Below are 27,654 nucleotides of genomic sequence, written 5' to 3'. Positions count from 1 at the left end.
AGCATTCTAAAGTCAACATAAAATCAACATAAAAACATAAAAATATAAGCATCTTAGGACATAAAGGAAGGACACATATGACTGTTCAGACAATTGTTGAAGTGCGAAAAGTGCTTGTGTATTTACTGCACTTTGCTCAGTTGTTCTTTACTACTGGAGTTCAGCAAACTGTGCTTGATTGACAGGCGGGACAATTTAGGGCAGGACAGCAAGCTAGAGAAGTATGCAAAAGTGCGGCAGGCACACCGACCTCCACAAGGAGACAAAACATTCCCTTATCATGCAGCTGCCTAGATGCCCTGAACCTATGGAGGCACAAAGTCAAAGTACACCTCTGCCTGGAAACTAGGGTTGGTCATCGTTTTGATCGTTTTTTAAAATTCTGATTCCAATTCAGATTCTTCCTTTCGATTCCATTTCTTATTAATTCTCGATTCCGATTCTTTGAGAGGTGGAGTGGAAACAGGTCACGTGCTTATTTTACAGATAAGAGGGAATTTTTTATTTTGATTCAATGGTGGTTCACAGTTTACCAACTTTTTCAACGGAACACTAGAGTGACGCTTACTGTGCTCTATGGCTTCAACACAACAAGCGCCTGGAAGTATGGAGGTCGCTACGGAAACCAAAACTTGCATGTGTTAAATTTGGAACCGATCATCGGATTCAAAACCGAATTTTTCGATTTATGATTCCAATAAAAAAATGGAATCGTAATTTTTGAAACGATTACAAGTTGGAACTGGTTCTGGATGCCCAATCCTATTGGTAAGGTTATGAGGTTATGTTGGACCCTGACCTGAATGAGACCTGGGGTATTACTGTCTCAGCTTACATAGCATGAGTTCATAAGCTGGAAATTCCACAAAATTGGACATATCTAAAGGGTTACAAACTGAAATATGTGCTCCTGTGAACACATCAATTCTAACCTTCCTCTGTCCGTCCTTCAGGTCTAGACGGCGGTCGTACGTTCTTCAACGCCGTGAAAGAGGGCGACACTGTGATCTTTGCCAGTGACGATGAGCAGGACCGGATCCTATGGGTACAGGCCATGTACAGAGCTACCGGCCAGTCACACAAGCCAGTTCCTCCCACCCAGGTCCAGAAACTCAACTCCAGGGGGGGCACAGCACCACAGCTCGATGCACCCATATCTCAGTTCTGTAAGTTTTCAACTCTTAGAGTCTAATTTGTCTTTTATGCCGACCTTACACCAAATTACTTTTTAAGCGATTCAACTGTTGCAGACTATTTTCCAATATCTGAATGAAATCCTGAGTCTGTTAGAGTTGGGGAGCTCCCATTGTCTCAATCGTTTGGTGTAAGGTGGTCATAAAACTCACACCCAGTCTGTCTTTTTCCCGTCTTGACATTTGACAAAATCAAACGTGTTTGATATTATATGTTGTACTAAGTTTTAAGTCTTGGTAGTGAAGTTATATCATGTGAACATGGTAAACAACCAATGGGTGCGCTCCCTCCAGCACCAAACAGGAAGCAGCAAACGGCTAGTGCCAGTGGTGTTAATGGTAGCTATATCGCAGCGCTAAGCTAAACACTAAAGAGGGAAAGTTGCAGATTTTTAACCCTTCTGAAGCGCGTCATCCAACAGGAGCTTTACCGGCGGATAAACGCAGACCTCCTGGTACTGGTGACATTCATCTGCATGTACAGCATAACAGAAAATCTGCAAACTTTCCCTCAAGTTACCAGCTAACGCTAGCGGTAGCTAGCTAGCTTGGTTACATTTTTGAAAAAGAATCTAGTTGTAGTCTTGCAGTGTGTAATAATGTGATCCCCAGTCTTTACATATTATGAGTCTTTAACATTAGATGTGAGATGATTGTCTTTATGTGTGTATGACTGTGGTCTTTTCAAAGTCTGTTCAAAGTATTTTAGTGTATGGTAGGCATTAGTTCACACATTACACAAATGCTTTGCCCCAAACAAGATGCAGCCATGCCATTGTCTAATTTTGTTTCACTAACTTGATGACGTAGTAGTTGGTGAACTTATTTTTTGGCAAACATTTTTGAGCCTTCATTCAAATACTTGTTATATTTTCAACAGTTAAAGATATAGTGCGTCGTTTCTGTCGCCCCCATGTGTAATTCGAAGTAATGACAACAACACTGTCAGAGCATCCACTTGATACAAGCCTTCGGTGATCACACCCCCAGCCCTCCTCCACGCAGTTGCTAGTAGCGTTTAACCCGTCAAATTAAGGAGGACATTGATTGATTGAACTCATTGTAGGAAATGGGATACTCTTGTCTATCACAGCCCCATGTTTTGTTTTGACATGAAGATCATTCCTATCGCAGCCTCGGAAGCCTACTTCTACACTCTGTATTAATATTGTAAAATATGAATATTCGGCCATTCTTTTTCATCGCTCACAGCATCTTGTTCTCTCTTCTTCTGCTCCTGCTGTACAGTTGTCCTTGCAACATTTGTTACACATTAGCCAAAGATGTTGTTAGTTTGTCCTCCCTTCCTGCTCATGTACTGTACATGTGCTCAACTGCTACTATTATTCTTTCTCTGTGTGCTGCTTGGCTCTTTGTTGTAGAACTGCTGTAGTGTTAAAGTGTCGGTGGCTTTGCTGTGTGTTTTTATGTTTCTCTGTTTGTTCCTTCTTCCTTTTTTTCTTCTTCTTCTTCTTCTTCTTCTAAACCCTGACCCTGCTATCTTGTAGCTGGATTAAAGGGTAAGTGTTTCCCTCTCCTTTCTTTCTCTTCTTCCTTTTGTTGGCCATCGCGCTTCCTCCTGTGATAACTTTCTGGTGTTTCTGTGGGAGGACAGAAATAAAAGACAGACTAACATGCATGCTTTGGCCGTTGTCTGCATATTTGCCATGTTTACATCAGGGACTGACTGTTCGTGTGTCATGGATCAGCCTACAAAAATGCTGCATTGTAGGTCAGGGTTATGTTTTATCAATGTTTCTTGAGTTTTTTTTCACAAGGACTTCATTGTGATTGCTGCAAAGCTATAGCATGTTTATTATTAGTTGGAATTTGTTTGAATGCAAACCTCGTCGCCTGACCAATGCTGTTAAGAATTAAAGTTGCTCTGTTCATTCTCTGAATGACAAGCTAACGTTACTGTAAGGCAGCTACATTTTACAAGTCAATAAAAACTGCCTTACCTTCATCAACCAGTTTTATCAACATATGACATGTAGATTATCTCATAGATACTGTAGGGATATGGGATGGGAATCGAGAACCAGTTCCAGTTGAGAACCGCTTCCAAATTGTCCTATCCATCTGGAATCTTATGCCTCAGAGCTTATTAATTCCTTTTATTGATTCCGCCATGTTTTTCTGTCAGTTGCACATTGCAATTGCTGCTGGAAACTTGCAACAAGAAAGAGGCATGGTGGAAAGTGTGGCTTCATTTCACGTAGAGTGATGACAACACTGCTGCTCTTATAATATCTGGAACATGCTCATTTGAACAAAGTACAGAAACTGCAGCAATATGCTGAAACATCTTTTTACGTAACATGGTCTAACATTCCAGGAATACCATGTATTTGACACTCTACGCACAATATGTTATAATAACATCAACACCACGCAGGCGGGCTTAGCAGAAGGTTTCTATGACTCAAACCTAAATGAAAACAAATGCTGCACAAATGTTCTCCCATTTCATCTACACTGTGTTCAGACTCAGACATATGGATGAAGCAGTTGCATTGACGCTGAAAAACCTGCTTACGCTTACTTTTTTTCACACAGAAAACTGACCAGGAATCAATATGGAAACCGATACAGAATGGGACAGATAAGCATCGATAATGACATTGGTATCAATAAAATCTTATAAATTCCCATCCCTACTCACATATGAAGGTATTATCAAATTGCTTCATTATAAAAAAAAAAAAAAAAAAAAAATAAAAAAAAACCTTGGGAAGGCATACACTTGCCTGTATATCAGTTACCAAAAACATGAAAACTTCAAGAACATTTCAGTGGACTGAATCTATAGAACATAAACACAATACAGCACATAAAGAGAACTGGGTGCAGACCTACACATTGAATAAATAAAAAGTGCTTCCTGTGTGCATTTGTCTGGTGAATCTAGTGAGCGAGCTGTTTTTGACACAACCACCGGAGTCCCACTGAGTCCCAGCAGCTGGTAATTACCAAGTTAAAAGTGCCAGCCAATGAATAATACAGTGTGGTTGCTGCACAATTAAATCAGGCAGCAATCAGTCAATGTTACCAAATAACTACTTGTCAGTTCACACCTGGAGCAGCGCAATGAATAATATAACATCATGTCACCCCCACCCACCCAACCCCCCGACTCAAATCAAAATAGACCGCATTAAAACATTGTAACAACAAAGACGGAATTAAGAGCTCTGTTTTCCGCTGCCTGAGAGGTGAAACTGATCTGCACAGTTTACTACTTTTTCTTTTTATGATGACTCATTGTTTAATTTGTTTTGACATATTGTAGTGCGGTAAAACAAGATTGTAATCATACTGTAGCTTGAGTGAAATTATAAAGTTTGAGAGGCTTTTTTTCTGTTCAATTTCATTTTGTTTTCTTTTCTATCATACTTGTTTTGACATATATGCACGTGGACAAATGTGAGTGCTAATTCTGATATATCCTGGTTCTCCTATAATAATGTTCAGTGTTAAACTTTGTAGTCTCTATGAATTACATTCATATACATTTCATTTGCACTGGCTAATACTATATAATAATTTTGGAGGCATTGAAATGATGCCTGGATTTCCAGTATTTCAGTATAACAATGAGATGCTTATACTGAAGTTACTGTTAACATATTGAATTAGATATTCTATAACATCCGCCTCGGGCAACTAAAGCACAGTAAAAGGTTTTTATTTTATGGTTCTCTTTAGTACTCAAAGTGCTTGGTTTTGGTTCAACACTCACTCAGTACAGGACAGTATGTGAAGTGCACTCTCTGGTTTCCCCCACCCGCCTTCCTATTACTTTTTCACATGATGAAATGCACTTTAAATGTTGTACTAACTGCATTTAAACAATATGTTGCAGCTAACATAATAAGCATCATGCATTACCTTAAACATATTAGCCAAAGTCTCATACTGTATAGTCTAGCTTTGCCAGACCCTCCACCAAAGCGTGCTGAAAGAGGGTCTGGCTACTCCACGCAGCATTCGGGGAAGTTGGAAAAACGTGCTCCGGTTTAATGGCATTTCTTTAAACCAATCACAATCGTCTTGGGCGGTGCTAAACTCCGCACAGAGCCACTGCAAAATAGTCATTCGAGAGAAAACTCAGATTGCACAGATAGTCTAGCTAGCTGTCTGGATTTACCCTGCAGAGATCTGAGGAGTCCTCATAAATCTACCGAATTTAAAATTCCAACACAAAGAAAGTGGAAGGAAACGGCATGCATCCGGCGGAATTTCTTACAGCACCGGAACAATCCTGGAAGTGGAATGCGAAGGATGTAGACTACATACTGTATGACAGCAATCAGTAGGAGACAATAAGTAAATACATAAGTCATAGATTCACACACTTTTTAACCAAGGGCTTTTCCATGAATGTAGTGAATGACTGCAGGTCAAAGCCTAGAGACATTTGAAATTGTTTTCTATGACATATTACACCTGTTACTATCTCAACTTTGAATTTTGAAGACATTTTGTCCATGCTATTTCTCACTTAGTTGGTGTATGGTAATGTGTGTTCAAATGTTGTGACAAGTGTGCTGATTTGTGCTTCGTTTATTCACTTCTCAAAAAACTAATGCAGACACACACACAAACACTAACGAACGAACCCACGCACGCAAGCGCGCATGCACGCATGCCAGACCTTCCTCCACAGCGCTGCGGAGGAGGGTCTGGCTAGTTCACACAGCATTCCGGGATGGGAGAAAAACGCGCTCTGGTTTATTGACATTTCTTTAAACCAATCACAATCGTCTTGGGTGGCGCTAAGCTCCACAAGGGGCAACAGTGCCTCTGCAAAATAGCCCCGGGAAGGAAATTGTTTTGGTGGTCTAAGTTTTAAAAGTTGTTTTAGTCGTACAACAGAAAACTCAGATTGGACAGATAGTCTAGCTAGCTGTCTGGATTTACCCTGCAGAGATCTGAGAAAAGGTTAACCATAGTCCTCATAAATCCACCGGAGTTTAGAATGCCAACACAAAGGAAGAGGAAGGTGACGAAAAGAGGAACATGGCCGAATTTCCGGCGGGACCTGAACAATCTCGGAAATGAAACGTCGATAAAGACTAGGTGTGCAGTGCTGTGGATTGGAGAGACTTTGTGTTAGGGCATCAATAAGGTTCTTCACATGGGTAGTGACAGAAAGATCTAAATGTCTTTCATGGTCAGTCCACAAAAAAAGCAAGCCATGTGCTAAATAGCCCCGAATGCTTTTGACCATCAAACCCAGGACCAGCAGTGTGTCCGCTGCCTCCCGGTTCCTCTCCTCTGGATCTATAAATGAATAGCAGCCATCAATCATTGTCAGGGCCGTCCTTCCCCAGCCCAGACAGACGGGGGTGACTAATGTCACTGCATGTTACTGTCCAGCCCTCCCGCCTCCGTTCCCGCTCACTCACATCAAACAGACCTGACAGGCCACCAGCTACAGACCAAAGGGGCACCACAATGTCACCTTTTTAGATTTTTGGGGGAGGGTGGGGGGACTTGTTGAGGGGACACAATCAGCTCCCAGCATCCCGCTCTTTGTTTTGTTTGTTGATTGACAGCTGGGGTGCCTTCGTTGGGCAGTGAAGAGGACTTTGGCTGACAAATCTCTTGATCACTGCGTAGCTCGGTATAACCTTCATTCCCATCCATGCCAGGTTTGTCCTGACTGATGGGACAAGGCTGTGTCCACACTCCCACTGTCTCTTCACCATCAAAGTTTAATTGAACCTACAATGAGCTGCCCAGTGTGTTGTTCTGTTACTCTTTGGGCCAGAATTGATTATACAGCTCACAGCACTGCTCCCCCCTGTGTCAAAATGTCTTTCTAAAACCGTAATTATTTTTTTTTGTGATTACATGGTGTATAATCATAAATAAAGATGTTTTTAATCAAATGACCACATACCAGTTGTCATACTAAAAAGCTGAACTGGGCCCAGATAGCTAGGACTACTGGATGTTGTTTGGGTCCCAAACAATCTAAAGTGTGCGGTTTGCACTGGATTTGTAGAGAACACAACAGTGGCCCAACAGCAAATCAGTGCTTTTATTGCACATTAAATGCAATGGGGTTTCAGTATTGATTTCTTAATACTAGCAGTCCGGTTGAAGGTGATATAACGCCGGTGTCTGTAAGCAGATTCATGGGTGGTGTAAGGTTAGATGCTAGAGTCTACTCCAAAAAACTGTTTAGGTTATTTGGCAAGAGCAATGAGGTGCGACATTAGCTCAGCATTTTAACACATCATTACAGTATATAGAATTGGCAAACTTATTGACATGTAAATCTCACATCCAAGAAAGTGGAAACTGCAGCTTCCCCATGTCCCCTTTGTACCTCAGCAAAGCCTGCTGGGGCCAGCCTGCAGGTTTGCATGGATTTACAGCCCCCAGCAACACTGGTAAAGAAAAAGCAAGACTTTCCCCAATCCCTCCTATAGCACCCTGATGTACGTAGAGCACACCACCAGGCAAGCAAGTGAAAAACCTGTTGTCAAATTCTATTTAAGCCTCCTATTTTGCGAACAATTAAGATTAGTGTGGGGCCACCACATCCTCTGTTAATTCTGAGATGTTCAGGACAGCGATTAATTAGATGCCACACCAGGGGGCCAGGGCCGGGGCCACTGCATTGAAGTGGCATTAGAAATGGGGAGGGTTGATGGGTGTTGTGGGGCTGTTGGATGGTATTATGGGTAAAAGCTCTAGACCTTGGTTACTTTTGAGTTGCAGGATTAATTAAGGTGGGTGGCGTAGCATTTAACTGACCTATCAAGGTAAACGCAATATCCTTTTATAAGGCAGTAGACTTGTCCAAAGCGTAGAGAAGTTGTAGCTTCAGTCTGGTAAAGGCAGTCCATTACAGCGACTTCTAATTCTGAAGGGTTCTCTTTTATTTACTATTAAAATACCAGTCAAAAGACTGTAAGTGCATTTTAATGAGTCAACTGGGAACATAACACTCTCACTACAGAGTGCACAGACATGTCTGGAAGACTTTTTGGTTGTTTGTCTTCTTTTTTAGAGATAGTCCCTAAAATGAGAAACCATTAGGCCATTATGCTCTCAAATCAAGATTAGTTTACAGTGTTAATCCACATATCTCAAACATGTTGATTTCTGGTGATTGTGATGGCTTTTTTTTATCCATCGTTTATGTTTATGCCAACAGCTGATTTCTCGCACCTTGTCTACACTGGCCACAGTCCTCAGTATCTACCTCATTGGATGTGTACTGCTATGCTGCTATGTTTTGACAGCACTCACAGTCCTATACAAAATCAGTGGAGTTACAAACATTGGTAGAATATAGACTTAAACCTGAAAAGATGTTTAGAGCTACATAGGTTTAATGTGATGTGTATAGACATGAATGTCTGACTGTGCATGAATACAACATGAACCTCAGACTTAAGAACTAACCATCAACCTTCAGATCAGCTCCTGAAAGCTGCCTGGAAAACTCTCCTGTCAACCTTAACCTTTTACCTGCTTGTTGAGTCAAAACTTCCAACCCTGATGAAGGGCCCATAATGGAGTCAATGCTGGACACTTTACCTAATCACTGATTGGCACTTATTTAAAAATGTGATCACTTGTTTAGATAATAGAGTGCTGTTAAATCATCACTTGTACCCACTGTAAATAATGGCGTTGATGTCTTTTCACACTTTTCTGAGTTTTAACTTAAACTTGCAGTTAACTTTAACCCTTGTTGTAAAGGTGTGAACAGCATTGCTGTATTGTTGGCACTTCATAGGATTTTCTGTTCCACATAAGAATTAAGTGAGTGCCATGGTGAACTTTATTCAGTTTTTTTTTTGCAGGCACACACATCTGCCTCCTGTTTCTTTCCTTCTTTCTTTCTTTTTTTCTTTCTTTCTTTCTTTCTTTCTTTCTTCCTGTCTGGTTCCTCATTTGATGGGTAAATGGCTGTTTACAGATGCTGATCGAGCCCAGAAGCATGGCATGGATGAGTTCATTTCAGCCAACCCCTGCAACTTTGACCATGGCTCGCTGTTTGAGCTAGTACAGCGACTCACTCTGGACCACAGACTCAACGACTCCTACTCCTGCCTGGTAAGGAAAGGCTCTTTAAAGTAACTGAGAAAAATCAAACCCTGCCTGCACAAATAGTGCATAATTGTTGGATTGTCTTTTTGGAAAGTTACTAAAATTGTTGCATGCCCACTTGATTACACTGTCAGAAAGGTGTGGGGGAGGTGTTTCAGTAGTGATTGGATGATCTCACAATCTTCGTTTGAAGGAGGCTGAGGACCTAACCTGCATTTTCCACCAGGCGCTTCTGTGCTGCGTTCTAGCTGCACCGCAGATTTGTTCCATCCTCCGCCACGCGCCGTCTCAGAAGCAGAGCGTCTTGCTGCCCGACTTGCAGATTTTATTGTCTCTACAAGTACTTGAAAGAACAATCACGTGTTTATTAAACTGGTATCTACCTTCCACTCTGAGCTCTCCTGCAATTAAACTCCATGCCTTCTCTTCTGGCGTTGTGATGTCGTATTATGTTTTTTTACATCCAAGATGAATCTCTCGTCATCCGTGGTGTTGTAGAGGTGTTTTGGTAAATTGACTGGACGCTCTCACTGTTTCACTGCCTGGCTGTCCGAACCCCCCGCGGCCTGTGTGAAAATAGACCTGGCGCGTATCTTTAGCAGAGCGCAGACCCCCTTCACGCACGTTTCTAGGACGCACCGTGACGCAGGTGGTGGATTATCAAGCATTAACTTGGATGGCTGGGATTGCCATTGGAACCCAGTGCAGACGCGCCCGGTGGAAAATAGGGGTAAGGACCTAATACAGCTACATGAATGTCTGTACAGTCTTTACAAACACCGACTGCCAAACAAAGCTTGGCAAAGGTTCACTTCATTCAAAGACCCATGTGTCCTATACACACCTAATCTATGTTGTATCTATGGGTAAAGATACCAGTATTGTGAAGCATGCTGCCAGGCTTGCAGTCTTGTATTGAATATGTATGTGTGTGCTAACATCTGTTTGCCTCACACAGCAATGTTTGTTTGTGTTACCCACAGGGCTGGTTTAGTCCCGGTCAGGTGTTTGTCTTAGATGAGTACTGTGCTCGCTACGGCGTTCGAGGCTGCCATCGGCATTTATGTTACCTGAGCGATCTGTTGGAGAGGGCTGAGAACGGAGCCATGATCGACCCCACCCTGCTGCACTACAGCTTCGCCTTCTGTGCCTCTCATGTCCATGGAAACAGGTACTAATCAATGCGCTTACTAGTCCCATGTCCTTCATTTCCCCCCATGTACAAACTACCATTGAATGCTAAAATGATTGAAGCACAAAAAGATTTTTTTATTGTCAAAACTGAAGTTGAAGGCAAGTTTATTTATACAGCACATTTCAGCAACAAGGCAACTCAACCTGCTTTACATAAAACATTAAAGAGCAATTAAAAGCAATTAAATACAAAAACTTTCGATAAAGAGAATAGAAAATAAAAAAAGCTAAAATAAAATAGGACAGGTATGACGTGCATGAATAAAAGTTACAGCGCATGGTAAGAAACGAACAATTACCTGATATATTAAAAGGCAGTGTCAAACAGAAAGGTCTTCAGTCTTGATTTAAAGAACTGAGGGTTGCAGCGAACCTGCAGTTTTCTGGGAGTTTGTTCCAGATATGTGTTGTGTAAAAACTGAACGCTGCTTCTCCGTGTTTAGTTCTGACTTTCTGGGGCTAGCAGACCTGTCCCAGATGACCTGAGAGGCCTGGGTGGTTCATAATGTAGCAGAAGATCAGAAATGTATTTTGGCCCTAAACTATTAAGTAGCATACTTTATAAACCAAGCCAGTGTAAAGACCTCAGAACTGGAGTGATGTGATCCACTTTCTTGGTTTTAGTAAGGACTCGAGCAGCAGCATTCTGAATCAGCTGCAGCTGTCTGATTGATTTTTTAGGGAGACCTGTAAACAGTAGTCGAGTCTACTGAAGATAAAAGCATGGACAAGTTTTTCCAAATCTTGCTGAGACATACGTCCTTTAACCTTTGATATATTCTTAAGGTGATAGTATTGTGACTTTGTAATTGCCTAATGTGTCTATCGAAATTCAGGTCTGAGTCCATGACTTCTACACCAAGATTTCTGGCTTTGTCTGTTGTTTTTAACATTGCCAATTGAAGTTGACCGCTGACATCTAATCGTTCTTCTTTGGCTTTTTTATTTAAGAAAGTTCTGGCACATCCAGTCGTTGATTTGTTCAATGCACTTACTCAGTGTTTGTATTGGACCATGGTCCCCTGGTGATAAGGTTATGTAAATGTGTGTTGTCCGCATGATTATGGTAACTTGTTTTGTTGTTTTCCATAATCTGAGCCAGTGGAAGCATGTAGATGTTAAACAGAAAAGGCCCCAGAATGGAGCCTTGGGGAACTCTGCAGAGTATTTAGGTGTTTTTACTGAACATGCTTTTTACATCTCTTACAGCAGAGTCACCCACAATCAGAGTTTGAGGCCGTGTCGTTAGCTTTCCCTGTAACCTTTTACTTTTTGAGTTACTAACCCTGCTGTTTGACGATGAGACGTAATCCAGGTTATCAGACGGAGATCCAGTGTCCTGCAGCAGTGTAGCAGATCTGTTGTCCAGATGAACACTTGGTTGTTGGGAGGTATTTTTGTTGCTAGTCCACGGCTGTGTCCTACTAAGTACAGGGGTTGAAGAGGCGCTCTGCCTGGATGATAATGCAGGCCATCCGGTTATATCACAACTGTGCTCAGTCCTTCCGTTTCCCGGGCAAATAATTTGCTCTTAGGCCTTGCACCAAGACAGTTCCAGGGAGGACTACCACTTGTAGTTTTATTACCCGGGACACAGCCCTCCTGTTTCTTTGTAGTCTTGTTGGTGCTAATTTGTCGTGTGTTAGCATGCTTTTGGCCACTGTTTTGGGTCCATGGAAAATTTGTGTCATTCCCACATGGTCCATTCACTTATAAGTTCACATCTAGCCGGTGAATTTTGGTTTCCAGAACTGCGATCTTCTGTAAAAGTTTGGGGTATTTCTCTGTTGAGAAGGGAGGCATCTTGCTAATAATTAGCTTTAGCTAAGTACCATGTTTCCAGTCACTGCAGTACAGGCTATTGCTGTTGGTAGGTCACGCTTAATAAGTACTGAGGAGGTTCTAAAATTGTTCTAATATATCCGCAAAAAATGTAGAGTCCCAGTGATATCTAAGGATCCAAGAGCCTCTTTTCGTAGTTTCTCACACAAAATCAAGAATATCTGCATAAAAATGCAAGTAGAGGCGAGAGTGAGCAACAAGCAGCTGTTGAAGCAGGAAAATGATGACAAATGACTTGACATGAATGACAAATGGGCCAGTCCACATATACATGTGCATATGTGCCCCCCCTTCTGTGTTTTATGCTTTTGAGTTTTATGCTTTGATTTGTTTTCATTTTGCATGCTCACTTTTTCTCTTTCTTTTGTCTATTTTTCCTGTATAACATCTTTACCTTTCCACTTTCAAAAAACTACCTACCACTGTTCCCAAAATCCTGCACTTCCACACAACCACACCTAGTCTGCGTGCGTCTGAGTTGCTAAACTGGCCTGTATCTGAGGCCGAACTCGATCGAGCCCTGCTCCTCTCTGCCCCTGAGCTTCCTGCCCAAACTGCTAAGAGAGAACTCAAAATCATTGAGTTCATGAAGAAAAAGGACTTCAGGTCCCCAATTTTCTCAGGAACTAGAAGGTAAGTTATCTCATAGTCTGACGTGGCACTAAGGAGGAAAAATGAGCATCTTTTTTAAAAAATGACTCTGATATCAGGAGATGCAGCAACATTGCTAATCACAGTTTTCCAACAACAGGAATGATCAGACAGGTTGTGAGACTAATCAGGTTTAACACAATTATCAAAACCAGTTAATCAGTTACTGTAGGCTAAAATGAAAGCACCTGCATTGTCTGTTGTCAGTCCTGTACACACAACTCCAGTAAGCACAGGGTCCCAGGTAGTAGCTCTGCAAAATCTAGTGGACAGAGGCTTGAAGTCAGTGGTGTCCAAACATGTCATGAGAGAGAAGTATATAGTCTTGGGCTATAAGCCTTAAGAGACTATCTGAAAGAGTGAGTAATAATATCAATGACAATACTATTCTATTATATGTATTTATTTCTTAAAACAAGTGAATAAATCTGCCAGTCTAGTGTTTATTGATTGTGACTCCTAATGTTCACAATAGGAACTGCTCGATATTGTCAGCGAGCCGAACATAATTTTAATTTTAAAACAACTCAAGGACCATATAATTGAAGGTATCGGGCCACACGTGGCCCATGGCCGTAGTTTATACACCCCTTTGTCACAGTTCAGAGACAAAAGAACCCAAGAGAACGACTCAGGAGGCAGAGGTACAAGCAAAGAGTCTTTACTTATCAAGGATGCAAACAATCCAGGCAGGCAACAGTACAAAGGGGTCAGACTGAGCAAAAATCTGAAATACACAAAGACAATCTGGCAGAGGGCTAGTGGAAGTGACTGTTAAATATACTAGAGAGCTAATGAGGGGAATGGAGAACAGGTGAGTGGGGAGGATGAGCAGGTAAAGTGAATGCACTGATGGGAGGGCAGGCAGATGGGAGTGGCAGGGTCGGAAATCACAGCAGAGTTAGAACACAAAGTATAAACAAGCAAATAGGAAAACAATGATGAATGAGCAAACAGAAATTCAAAACCATGACACCCTTGGTGATAATGTTTGACCTGTGCTTTTACTTCTTATCGGCTGGTGTATATAATATGGCAAAAGTAGAAGAAGAGTTATTTCCAACCTATCTGCCTGTGCTCTCTTTTGCAAATAAAATATGATCCAGGTTTTAAAAATTCTGAATCATGATTTAGTGTGTGATATTGAGTTTAAATTTAATTGATAGTCTTGGAAGATAAACAAAAAATCTTTTTTTTATATTTTGAGTTTTAAATACTCATGTAGGCTTGGAACATGGGTTGGAAAAGTTAGCAGCTTGATGTTTCGTGGAGGAAACGTTAGGAATACTTTGCCGTTAATCCAGCTCTTTGTCATCTTTGTGTGGGTAGTGTGTATCGGAAAAAATGGTGTTTGGCTTCCCTCCAAGGCGCCAACGCGTTTTGTGGCATCCGGCGGATCTTGGCAGACCTTCGCTGGTCTGCTCAGCTGGCAGCTCTGTGTGCTGCAGCCAGGGAGGGGAAGCCAAATACTCTTCATCTGCACACACTGCCCACACTGCCATGACACAGAGCTAGATCTAAATCAGCAAAATATTTATTTAAATTGACAACAGTTATAAATGGTTCCAGTGGCAACCCAACAGCATAATAAGTAAAAAACAAATAAACAAAACAAAAAGTTGACAACTGCAGGATTGTTTTTAATTTGGTAAGTGCTTGTTCCTGCTTTTGTAGATTTCTTTTTTTAAAGCTCAACATTTTTTACTTCTCAATAATACACATCTTGTGGATATATATATATATATATATATATATATATATATGGGCTGTTAAACAATTCATTTTTTTTAATCGCGATTAATTGCTGAATTTCTATAGTTAATCGCGATTAATCGCATATTTTATCACATGATCAAAATACTATTATTTTCTATATAACAGTTTTTAAGTACATATTAACAATCGAAAGCAATTTTTACCAGTGTATCTTGATTGGGAATCAAATGAATGCAAAGAAAGTTACTTTATGAACTTGATTTTAAGATTTGTAATTATTTGTTTACTGTAAACAAAAGAAAAATGTGTGAATCTGTCATTATTGCACAATTCCTCCAAGTACTAAACTAAAAAACTAAAAATCCCTATCCTTACCAGAGTCAATATAGTGTTTAGTAACTCCTAAATAATGTTGATTACTCACTGACGTCCAGTGATCACCGGTTAATGAGACAGCGTTACGGCCGCCTCCCAGCATATGAGGCGTCCTTTTCGGCCGTCTCCCATAGGTGGTAGCTCAAGCTTGACGTGCTTCGGTGATATTTTAATTCGGCTTTACACAATGTGCATGTGGCTTTCGACTTGTCTAAGAGCCATCCGGGAGTTTTGGAAAATAAAAAGCGCCATTCAGGATTTCATTGCTGCTGTCTCTGTCATCTGTCTCTGACTACATATTCAGGTCTTTGTTTATTTGTTTACGTCTTCAACAAATGTCGTCTGCTGACAAATTCACCTGTGTGTATATTAACTTAGGATTTCAGTTCTTGATAGGGTATATATACATTTATTTATATATATTACATCTATACATGTATGTATGTGTATGTGTTACATAGTTACACCACAGTCCAGCCACCTAAAACGAAACTCCTGTAAGACATAAGGCAGACGTGTCAAGTCCTGCGTTTTAAGACTCATATGTTCCTTCGATCATCATCTGTGATATGAAATCATCTGATAGGCACACAGTTAAAGAAATACAAATTGTGTGTACTAGTCAGAGTTCAATAATAAAAGCCTAAAGCACTATAGAGGATCTCTCCTGCGTGGCTCACACCAGCACTGTCAGCCCAACAGATAGAGAGCGTTACTAGTGTTTCGTTCGAAAGTAGTTTAGCCGGCTTTGCTAGCTTTCAGCACCAGAACTGAGAGGATCGGAGCAGCAAACTGAAAGGGTGAAGATAAAGGGCATGCATTGATCTGCCATCATCTTTCTCTATTTCCATTAACTTAGGTTTGCAGTTTGGACACTTTATGACAGGTTTTATGTTTGTAAAAGTAGTAGCCTGCAATCCTTTTTTCTTCTTTTGCTTTGTCTACAAGAGCACAGTTAAAAAAAATGATTGAAATAACAACATGAGGATGAAATTGCGGGCTCCTCCACTGATGACCTAACTATCAACATTTAGGGGACAGCCCTAAAATATACCTTGTGCACTGACTTAGAATAATGGTCAAAATTGTCAGTGAAACTAGCCAGCCACGTTTTTCTTTGGCTGTGGTATAGAACTAAACTAGGCAGGGTAGTATATTCTTAAACTTGGTTTCAGAGGAGCAGTTTTCAGTCAGAGATCAAACGGTGTCATTTCCTGAAGGTTCTGTGGTATGTGAAACAGGAGTCATCTGGCCTTTCTTCCAGTATGCACCCTGTTATACTACGTTGCAGTATTTACCTCTCGTCTAATCTGCTGTGATGTGCTCGGACATCCGATCTGTCAACATCCCAGTCAGCCGTCTTTGGATGATGCGTAACAAAGATAGACGAGGGCCACTCTGGCGCTGAGGGCAAAGGTCAGGGGGCGCTGTCTGTCTTTGCTTTCAACTCAGGCGTCACAAAGTTGTGTCTTTCTACCAGAGGAGTTCAGCACACTTTATTATTAATGGGGAAAATAAATACTACACACGTGTAAATTCACGTCTTGATGAAGATTCTTCCTCTCATGAAATCCAAAAATAAGTATGAGTCCTATTCATCTACATATCCACAGCCACACACATCAGACAAGAGACCTGCTCTGCCAGTCCAGCCGTCGTGCCTGGAGGTCGAGGCATGACAGGTTGACAGGTTGTCATGTGTGATGGCCGAATGCCTCCGCTGCCAACGCTGCTGCGTGTGCCCCAGTGCACACACCTCATCCAGAGCACCACCCACCCAAACAAACACACACACACACACACACACACACACACACACCCAACCCCCACCTCTGCCTCCTAATAGCCTGCTGGCCTGGAGGTGTTGGTGCACCAAGTTGGACTCGGTTGCCCGGTCGCCTGCTAAAGTGTCAGGATTTGACTTCTGTCCAGCTAAATGTCGACTCCATTTAGATTCAGTGTTTGTTAGGAATTGGCTTTAAAATAAACAATACCAGCTGCTCTTTATTTGATATAAAGTAAGGAATCATTCAATTAAATGTGAATGTGAAACAGCAATGTGTGTATTTTAAATGTATCTATATTACAGCTTCTAAAGCGACACCTTATGGTGTCTCAACAACCAGTGAGAATTCGTGTGACTTTAAATTTCTCACGTACTGTTGCAGTTTAAATTTTAGTATGAATCTAAAAAACAAAGTATTCCAAAACAGTCATTACTTACTGAAAGTGTTGATGGTCAAAGAATGGAATCTTAGATGCAACATTCACATTTTCTTGATTGATACCATCCATACACACATGCAGATGTTATGTATTTTTTAAAGTAGATTTATGAAAGTGTGGTTTGGGGAAAATCCACAATAAGTCAATAAAATAATCACAATCAGAAATAATCACAAGAGTTTATAGCCAATGTTAATATTCGGCTTTTACAGCTCAGATATCTTAGAACTGATTTAGAGCAGCAACTAAACGTTATTTGTATATATTTATTTTATAATTTTTTTGACAATCATTTTCTTTGGGTCCATTGTGTATTTCACTGTTGGGGGATTTATAAAGGATTTGGAATCTTGGATCTTGAAAACCTGTAGTAAAACATGAGAACTGACTGAGAAACTGGAACCAGAAAAGTTTTTACATTTCCCTGCTTAAAGCTTTAGTGCGTAACTTTTTTATATTAATGAACGTCCGTTACATTCAAGCCATTGCCAAATGAATTGCTACAAAACTAATGAAGACTATCAGCTCCACACAACTCTCTCTGTATTTCTCAGTATGGCTATCAGGGTTTCCCGCAGAAAATGTGTTAGTTAAGATGGTAGGGTGGGGTTTGCCGTCAGACGGGGGGTGGGTTTTTTTAAATACATTTTAAGCCAAAGTCTAATTATTATGGATGCTATCTGTAGTGAAGATAATGGGTAGAAGCTCAGTCTAGGTTCTAGTTCTGGGTTTATCACCAAGTTCTCACTCAGGTGTGCCGGCCAGAACACCACTTAAAGACAAATATTCCAGAATATGAAATGAAGAGCTGATTTCTTCCTCTTTCCTGTGTGTGTGTGTGTGTGTGTGTGTGTGTGTGTGTTTGAGTGTGGTTTCTATAAAAAGAGAAACAAAAACAAAAAAAGCAGTAATATACATTACCAAATGTAATATAAACAATAGTCAGAATATAGCTATATCTCTCTTAAACTCCAATACTCATAATGTAAGCAGAGAAAAAAAGGATTCAAACTCTTTTTATATGGGATTCTCAGAGATTTTCTTCCATCCGTTAAGTTACCGCTGACGTAGACAACACTTCCTGTTATCTATGATATGCTTTAAAGCCTCCAACTAACTAAACGGCTGGATGCTTTTATTGTGAAAACCCCGGAACGGATGCTATGTTCCGTTCGAGCTAGCAAAGGCTCGATAGAGAAGCTAACGATATTTAACACAACTTGCTTTTTATTTTACTCAACCACGATCCTCACAACAAGTAGTAAAAGTATAAAGACAATGTTACATATTACTGAGTCGGGTGAGCTGAAGGCGATAAACTAGCATGTACGAACATGGATATAATTAGCACAATGGTCGCGTAGCGTGGCGAACCCTTAGCTAACTCTTCACATTAAATATCAGAAATAACAGCTGGTTTAACAAAGAAATACAATATCACGAGTAATGCAGCAGGTATACTTTCTCTTCTCATTTACGCACACTCTGAAGAAAGGTGCTGCTCACAACCACAATACAACTGACTGACTTACTCTATCCTACTGCTGATTAACTGTGTGACAGCTATATTATACAAACCAGCACGTGCTTTGGCTACCCTGTTACCAGCACTGAATAAACAGGAGTAAACGTGAAACTTAAAACACAATTAGGTCAACTGTACTAAATAATAGCAACACTAACATAACTTTGGGGCCTTTTCTAGCGTTTCTGCTTCACATTTTCAGCATGTGCATGGGCAGCGGAGCGGCTGTGGGTTGACTCTACACGGTTCTCATGGGCTTTATAAGTCCTAACGTGAAAAAGTTTAACGTGGTTTGATGTACCTAAACAATGATCACCAAATTTCTCTCTCATATTGCTCCGCATAACCACTGAAAACTGTCAAAAAATCTAACCCGGAGCCCAATTATTATGGACGTTATCTGACATTAAGCGTTTCTGCTTTTTTTTTTTTTGACGACGACGACAACGTAGTTAAGGCGACAGGTGTGTCTTGCTCAGGCGACCCACCTAAGCTGCAAAGTGCTGCCGGAAACCCTGGCTATGTTTAGAAGATTGTGTGGTCTGGCGACTTTCCCACGCAAACTCTTCTGAAGAGTCCATAATGTTTTTTTAATCCTCCGTGTCCTCCTTGGCTACTAACAACTGTGTGGAGGTGGGGTGGGGGTGGTCCGTGACCACGTAAGGCTTGTATCATGGGGACGCGCCGACAGTGTTGTTGTCATTACGTAGAATTCCTCATGGGGGCAACAGAAACTATGCACTATAGCTTTAAAAGATGACAGAATTATCAGAATAATTGATTCATTTTCTGTCAATCGACTAATTGGATTGATTGATATTGAAATGTATCAATAAATAAGGTCTCTGCTGTATTACTGTGTTGCAAGTGGCATGTAATTGATGACAAAATGATGCTGTGGCAGAAAGCAAGCTGTATTATGGTCACTGAGTATAATTCTGTGACATTGTATGATTTACAATTACTCTCAAATGTGTCATCTGGGTGCCCATGTTTTGACGGAAGTTAGAGTAACTAGAGGGGTCAAAGGTTTTATGACGCCACTGACAGGCGACTAAATGAAACTTCCCGTATCATTAAAATAAAATAACAGATCTCTCTGGGTTTGAACCATTGACTACAGTCTATGGTTTGAACATTGTTGGAAACATTTGGGATAGTGCAAGTAGACAGCTTAACAAAATATATAACATAGGTATAGTAGTTTTTAGACATTTTAATGCAGAAATGCTACATTTTGTACCTTTTATAAACTCATTTCAGCTCTAGATGGATCGATTGGGATGAAAGTGTACAAATAAAAAATGACATTGGAATTGACCAATGGAATTGACCAATTAAGTAGAGCAGTATGGGGCACATCAGTCCTTTACAGTTAAAAGCTGAATTTTTGGATTTTTTTAAATTGAAATTGCAGGAGGTTTGTAAAGTCCTGACGGACGGTTGGTTGTCCCCTGCGTATAAACGGAGATGTGAACGTGTTGCTGGCTCGCCGTCTGTCTGTCACTGATGGCTCATTTGCTTGTTGTCGTCATCAGAACTGTGAGGTCATGAGGTCAGGCTAACATGGGGAAGCTGCCAAGAGATAACGCACGGCTGGCAGGATGAAAAAAAAGGAGCCCTGCAGGACTTAATTAGTGTGAAATTTCCCTCTTTCATTTTCTGTCACCATGTGAAAGGTGAGATGGCTTTTTACTGGGGATTTTTTTGTTAGGATAATGCATACGATCACCAGCCACGATGGCAAAGTGGAGACTTATAAACTCAAGCCAGTGATTCTCATAGAGAAAATAGCCACCACTGGGACCAAAAACTCATTTAGGATAATTTATTTGTATTGCACTAATACAAAGAACACCAGTTTGTTATGATGAGCTTTCAGGCTATATTCATTATTTCATTAATATTATCCGGTTCAGGGCTGCAACTAACGATTATTTTCCATTCACAATCGTCTTGGGCGGCGCTAAGCTCTGGACGGAACTTGTTTTGGTGGAACATGTGTACGTTCAAAAGTTGTTTTAGTCTTGCAACAGAAAACTCAGATTGGACAGATAGTCTAGCCAGCTGTCTGGATTTACCCTGCAGAGATCTGAGGAGCAGTTAACCATAGTCCTCATAAATCCACTGGAGTTTAGAACGCCAACACAAAGAAAGAGGAAGGTGACGGACATTCGGCCGAAAAACAGGGACATCTGGTGGAATTTTCGGCTGCACGGGAGCAATCCCCGGTAGTTGAACGTCGTCAATAAAGACTAGTTTTGTGTTATAAAAGAACAGGTCAATAAACTGCTGCTGAGGTCAAAGCAAGCAGTCTCCGGACTCAAACAGTTGAGCTCCATGCAGTCATCATCATCGTCTCCTCCATAGCACCCGGAGTCTTACAGGTGGCTGTTACAATCTGACAGGGTTTGTCCAAATGCTAAGGGGGGTTCTGGCTCAGGTGATCGCCGATGCTATAAGCAAACTGGTACTCCTAGAAATCTAACAACAAGCAATCATGGAGCAGTGCAGCAAACATGCTCCCCACCCCACACACACACACACACACACACACACACACACACACACACACAGTTTCTCACTGTCTCCTGAAATGACATGTCAAAGGGAGGGGTAGAGAGAGAGGGAGAGTGTCATGTCTCCTGCTTCTCATCATGCTGTCATGGCCACCAGTCCAACGCCTCTTCTGTCACATGCACTCTGCTCACACTCCGCCCAGACCCAACCATGTCACAAACGATAAACACATCACACACACACACACACACACACACACACACACACACACACACACACACACACACACACACACACACACACACACACACACACACACACACACACACACACACCTGACATGCATGTATTGAAATAATTAGAAGAAAATGATAGAACCATGATAACACATTTCAGCTGTAATGTTAATTTTGCATTATGAAATGTGTGTGTGTGTGTGTGTGTGTGTGTGTGTGTGTGTGCGTGTCTGAGTGTGTATGTGTGTGTGCGTGCGTGTCAATCTTTAACTGCCAGTCATGAGATGTACAGAGCAATCCCACCATGTATTCTCTCTACTTGTACTTGAAGTTGATCACTATTGATGAAGAGCACCTCCAATTCTGAGCCATGGTGCTAGGACACTCACAACTGTGAGGGACCAAAACCATCACTCTCATATCTGCATTTCCTTATTGCCAATCACTGCAAGAACCTGATTTTGTGGTGTGCGTTATAAAAATCCATGTTGTAACCATAGACAGTAAAAGAAATGGACAACGCAACGCCATTGTTTTCTACGGAGACCAGTGAAGTATATTAGAAGCACTTTTCCGGTGATGGCTGAGTTTTACTGCGCAGCTGCAAACTGAGCTTGCCGACGTAGATGTGACATGAGCAACCTGTCTGAAAGTTGTACGTTTTCTGGTAGCTGTGCCAAGAGAAGTCTCAATCATTCCGAATCTTGCAGAGACAGAGAACGTAGGTATATGTAAGGAGATACCATTATTGCTAACTAAAATGCTAGTTAACATTAGTAACTAAACTGAAACAGCTAATGTAAGTCGAAACTGCCTGCGAGCTTCTCCTGTACTGTACGGTCATTTGTCTACTATGCGAAAGAAAGTTGCATGGTTATGACACAATCGTTTTTACAAAAACGGCTGCTACAGGGCCATAACGTGAGATACAAGGTAATGGAGCCTTTTATACATTATTGTGTTTCTTTAGAAATAAACAATGGACAAATAGAGTCTTTAAACACTTCAGATGTAAAGTTTTTCTCTGTCAAAGTGGCGCCAAAATGAATGGCAGTCAATGGAATGCTAACGGCACCTGATGGCTTATTAGCATCAAAATGGCTCCATGGGAGGTACGCTTTGTGGAGGCTGATATACCCCCTTGGTTGTTACTTGTGGTAACTGTTAAGATCGCTAAACCTATCTGTCATTTGACCACCCTTCGTCATGTGACCACCGGTCTGAGACTATTGCAGGTGCAATTAGGTCCAATTTCTTAATCCCAACCCAAGTTCAGGAAAAGTGTTCATCTCGCCAGATTTTTAGGTGAACCACACCCATATTTAGACTAAACTGCCAATGTGAAAGCACTCTGAGATAAGTGTTAAATACTGATAAAAGAATAAACTGAGGCCCTGGACCTGAACTAACCATAACCCTAGGGTGCTGAGACCTGGCTGTGGAGCTCTTTCATATCCTGTGTCCCACAATGCTCTCTTGTTTTCCCAGAACCTGAGGAGATTCAGAGAAGCTACAAATAAACATGTGTAAATGTACTCTACATATACAGTATATTAAACATAGATATCCAAAAATATACACACACTTTACCATTGTTTTTAAACGTCTCTCATATTTCTTTTTTTTACTTGCTTCCCCAGCACTAAAACCTTGTATTGCTTGTAACTGCTGTTGTCCTGCAGGCCTGATGGTATCGGCACAGTGACCGTGGAAGAGAAGGAGCACTTTGAGGAGATCAAGGAGAGGCTACGGGTGCTTCTAGAGAACCAGATTACACACTTCAGGTAGGACCTGTACAACAACCATGCGCCGATCTCATGCCAAACGGGACTGCCGAGGGTTTACATGAAAATCCAATCTGTCACATCCATAGGTACTGCTTTCCATTTGGACGGCCAGAGGGAGCGCTGAAAGCGACTCTGTCCTTGCTTGAAAGGGTAAGTTGTTTTTACGGCTGGACAGATGCATGTTTTTATCTGCTGATGCAACCCGTTCTCACTTCCAACTCGTAATATACAGATGCTTGGTCACTGGCTCTCAGCGTCGATACCGACGCAAAAATCACCATTTAGCGTCTGTATGGAGCACCAGGCAGATGACGTAGTATTAAGAGCGACAATTGTAGCGAGTAGTATGACAGACAAAAACGTGCGTAAGGAGGGTGGATGGGTCAAATAACACAGGACTTTCACCCAGGAGACCGGGGTTCATGTCCTGTTCTTGTCATTGAAAAGTACATTTGGTAACCCCACCCACCATCTTTTCCTAAACCTAAAGCTTGATTTATGGTTGTGCGGAGGCTCCACGCAAAGCTTTCGCCGTAGCCTACGTAAGTGGCCTGAAGTTTATACTTGTGCATTGGTGTGTGCATCGAGCTCTTTAAGAGAATAGCAGGGCCGGCATGTGTGTGTGCGTGGGGAGTGTGTGGTAGAGATTAGCTTTGGAGCGAGTAGCGACTCTAGAGTCATAGTGAGAGAAACAAAGTGTTCATGGAGAAGGAGAACCAGGAAATGAGTAGGGGGAAATACAATGCTACCAATCTGAGCGTGCGTTGCCACAACGTGTAGTTAAATTTTTTGAGAGGTCTCTTCACGTACCTACGTACATAGCCACTGCGTAGATTTAACGCAGAAGCATAAATCACGCTTTACTGTTCTGTTCTTGTGCCGCATGTCAGTTAAATGTACATCCTGACCCAGAGCGTTGTGAAATGACACCAAGAGTCCCGAATAAGCACGTCACTAAAGGAGACTTTTTCATCAATAACAAACCTCAAAGGGACCTGACCAAGCATTGATTTCTGACCCGATGGGAGTGAGATTGTGTTGCCCAATGCACTTTCCTTGACGGAACAATATTTTTTCACTCAAACATACTTTCACCGGTTGACATTTGTCTTCATTTGTCTTGTAATGATAAGGTTTATTGTACACTGAAAATAAAAGCGGTTGCTGTGTCTTTCCTTTTTAGGTTCTGATGAAAGATACTGCAACTCTGGTTCCGCAAGAGGAAGTCAAGTCTGTGATCCGTAAGTGTCTGGAGCAGGCAGCTCTGGTCAACTACCAACGCCTGTCAGAGTATGCCAAACTGGAAGGTAAGTTACGGCTCCATCACTGCACCTTTCAGGTAGTGCTACTGTAGTTAAAACTCATTGATACGGCTGTTAATGTAACAACTCCTAACCTGCTGAGTCAGACAGAGTTACAGTGAGAGTTTCCTGTCACATGGAGATGTGAGAGATGTTTGGAGGGTTTCTGACCTCAATGGGGCAGATGTTGCAAAATGTGGTGATATCATGTGGTGGTTTTAAGGAAGCTTATAGAACATTGTCGTAGTAAATAGGGTTGGGGAAATAATTGATTCACGTATATATCATGGTTTTTTGTAACAATTTTTAAAATCAATTTTTCTTCCCAGAATCTACCAGAATATTTTTTATTTATTAATTCCCCAATGATTGACCTACATATTTTCTGGTCATACGGTAACACGGTAACGCTGACGGCCTTTATTTAGTTTCCAGAAAATCCATGTTATGTTCTTCTTTACAAATGAAATAAATGTCAGACTGAAACAATTAGTTGAAACAAAACTATTGAATCACAACACTTCTAGAATCACAATAAATAAAAATGAAAATACAAATCCAATCGGCACCCATATATCGTAAAAGAATCGAATCGGGACAAAAGTATAACGTCCCAGTCCTAGTAGTAAACATCCCAGCAAGGATATCATTAAATAACATTGACACACACTGATGAGTCATTGAAGAAAGTACTGTTTGTTTTAGCCAAAGTGTGTAGACACCATTATCTTCAACTGTTGAAATGATCAGTACAAATTAGCCATGCTCACATGGGACTTTCTTGTTACATATATAATGTCAAATTATGATGTTTACAGTATTATTGTACATGACATTAAAAAAAGAAAAAGAAACATTTTCACTAAGCTTTTAGAAAAACTTCAAAAAATTCATGACACTTACTGTCTCTGGTTTGCTGCTCTGGGATTGATTGCTATAAGCAATGGTGGAATGTAACTAAGTACATTTACTCAAGTACTGTACTTAAGTACAACTGTTGAGGTTTTTTTTGTACTTTACTTGAGTCTTTTCTTTTAATGCCACTTTCTACTTCTACTCCGCTACATTTCCGAGACAAATATTGTACTTTTTACTCCACTACATTCATCTGACAGCTTAAGTTACTAGTTACTTTACACATTAAGATTTTTGCATACAAAACACATGTAGTTTATAAAATATAATGTTTTATAAATTAAACTTGCCAACAATATAACGGCCTACAAGTCCAGCTGAAATGATTAGACCATTAAACACACAACTGTTTGGATCCTTTACACTTTCTAAAATGGGAGGATTTTACTGCACTGAGTACTTTTACTTTTAATACTTTAAGTACATTTTCCTGATGATACTTAGACTTTTACTTATGCAACATTTTAAATGCAGGACTTTTACTTGTTGCAGAGTATTTTTACAGTGCAGTATTAGTATAACGATTGGAATACTTCCTCCACCACTATAAGTTACAAGTAATGTACATAAAGCTAGTTTCCAATGGAGATCCTCAGAATGAAGCAGATATACATATGTATATTTTATTGTGTTTTAATGAATTTCTATTCTGAATATCTAAACAAAGCCTAACTTCTAAATCTCTCTTCACAGCTGCAGAAAAAGCCTCTCTCATAATGTACTTACTGTAATGGCTTGACAGTTTTAACACAAATGCTATGTTTATCTTTCCTGACCTTCAGCTTATTTTAGTAGCAAATGTACAGTAAGTAAAAATGCATTCAATTCAATCTTTACGCTGAGTTCGTCCACCATGCCTCAGCTACTCTTCCAGCTGATTCCTAAACTGCTTGTGTCTCCCACTCTGACCTGTCTGGTAGCTGAAGTGATGCTCCTTCTTTTCCCTTTTCTCTGCCTTCCTACTCCTTGCTCTCTGATGATTTCCATACTCACTCCTCTCTTTCCCTTGTCTATTGGCTTTTGCTGCTTCTCATTAGCTGCTGTTTGAAAACAGGAAGGCCAATATACAAGACATGATGGGACTGCCGCTTGTGGCAGTTCAGTGTTTTTTTTCTGTTGCATGGTTCAGGTTTTCTTTAGTAGGCATCATAAATAATTTGCAGACCATTTATTCTAAACTGAGTCGGACCACTTATCTGGTACCAACAGGATTTTTTTACAGGAATGTGATAATTCTTCAAAAATCACTTTCATGTGACCTACTGTATCTGTGGCTCTAAACTTCTTCAGGAACACTGACATTTGGGAGATATACTTACTTGCTGTCTTAGCCAGAGTGAAGTAAAAACTTGCATTCCTGTGTGTCCAGTACAGAGATAAGTCCTGGTTGTGTTTAGCCTAGCTTAGCACAAAGCTCAGCTGAAAGTGAAAAATACACTGTCAACAACTCCTGTCTTGTTCATACATGCTGCATCTTGTTAATTTGGAAGCAAGTCACAGATCCATTCAAGAGACATCTGGCTTTTGTTCACAGGACAGAGCTCAAACCTGGCAAAATAGAAATAAAATAGCTTGAAGGCCAACTGTTCCTAAACTTTAACGTGTCTAGGCAAACTCCTTTCCCACCGCCTGCAGTCTCTGTGCTAAGCTAGGCTAAACATGTATAAGACCTATCTCTGTACAGGACACACAGAGGTCAAACTGGTATAACTGTTCTCTAGGTCAGAGGTGCCCAAAATTCTTTCATACGAAGGGCCAAAATGTATCTGGATGAAAGGCCACGGGCCAAGAATAAATGATGTTGAAGAATTACGTAATTCTTGTAATTCTTCGTAGATAAAACTTACGTATTTAAATTTAAAATGGAAGTTTACCAGCACTGTGCTTTACATAAAACTCAGATCAAGTACTTTTTAACCGCACAAAATGTACGTTTCATAGTCATTACCGTTATGATTTTACAGCACTTTCAAAATAAGAGGACAATAAGCATGAGCATGTTAAATGCCATGGTGGTGCAAAACAAAGGGAGCACGGGCCAAACTTGGCCCGCAGGCCCCAAATTGGGTGTCCTTGCTCTAGGTAATTCATACATTA

The 27,654-nt window shown here is 40.8% G+C and overlaps 1 protein-coding gene across 11 annotated transcripts in view; it reads left to right on the top strand.

Annotated features, from left to right (window-relative positions):
- The window catches only part of cadpsa (Ca2+-dependent activator protein for secretion a), a 236,100-nt gene that overhangs the window by 126,163 nt on the left and 82,283 nt on the right, over nt 1–27,654 (top strand). For 4 of the 11 annotated variants that reach the window (XM_078247556.1, XM_078247560.1, XM_078247554.1 and 1 more), the window contains exons 11-16: nt 954–1,166; nt 9,139–9,275; nt 10,253–10,440; nt 23,237–23,338; nt 23,428–23,491; nt 24,525–24,648. In XM_078247556.1, the coding sequence (XP_078103682.1) occupies nt 954–1,166; nt 9,139–9,275; nt 10,253–10,440; nt 23,237–23,338; nt 23,428–23,491; nt 24,525–24,648 (828 nt within the window). Of the gene's footprint in view, nt 1–953; nt 1,167–6,132; nt 6,138–9,138; nt 9,276–10,252; nt 10,441–23,236; nt 23,339–23,427; nt 23,492–24,524; nt 24,653–27,654 lie in introns of all 11 variants that reach the window. The other 7 variants (XM_078247561.1, XM_078247563.1, XM_078247562.1 and 4 more) reach the window with 4 other exon arrangements.

The sequence above is a fragment of the Sander vitreus genome, chromosome 4, assembly GCF_031162955.1.
Source record: "Sander vitreus isolate 19-12246 chromosome 4, sanVit1, whole genome shotgun sequence".
NCBI classification, from domain to species: Eukaryota; Metazoa; Chordata; class Actinopteri; order Perciformes; family Percidae; genus Sander; species Sander vitreus.
The sequence above is the reverse complement of the archived record's forward strand: the minus strand, read 5'-3'. Positions and strand labels throughout refer to the sequence as shown.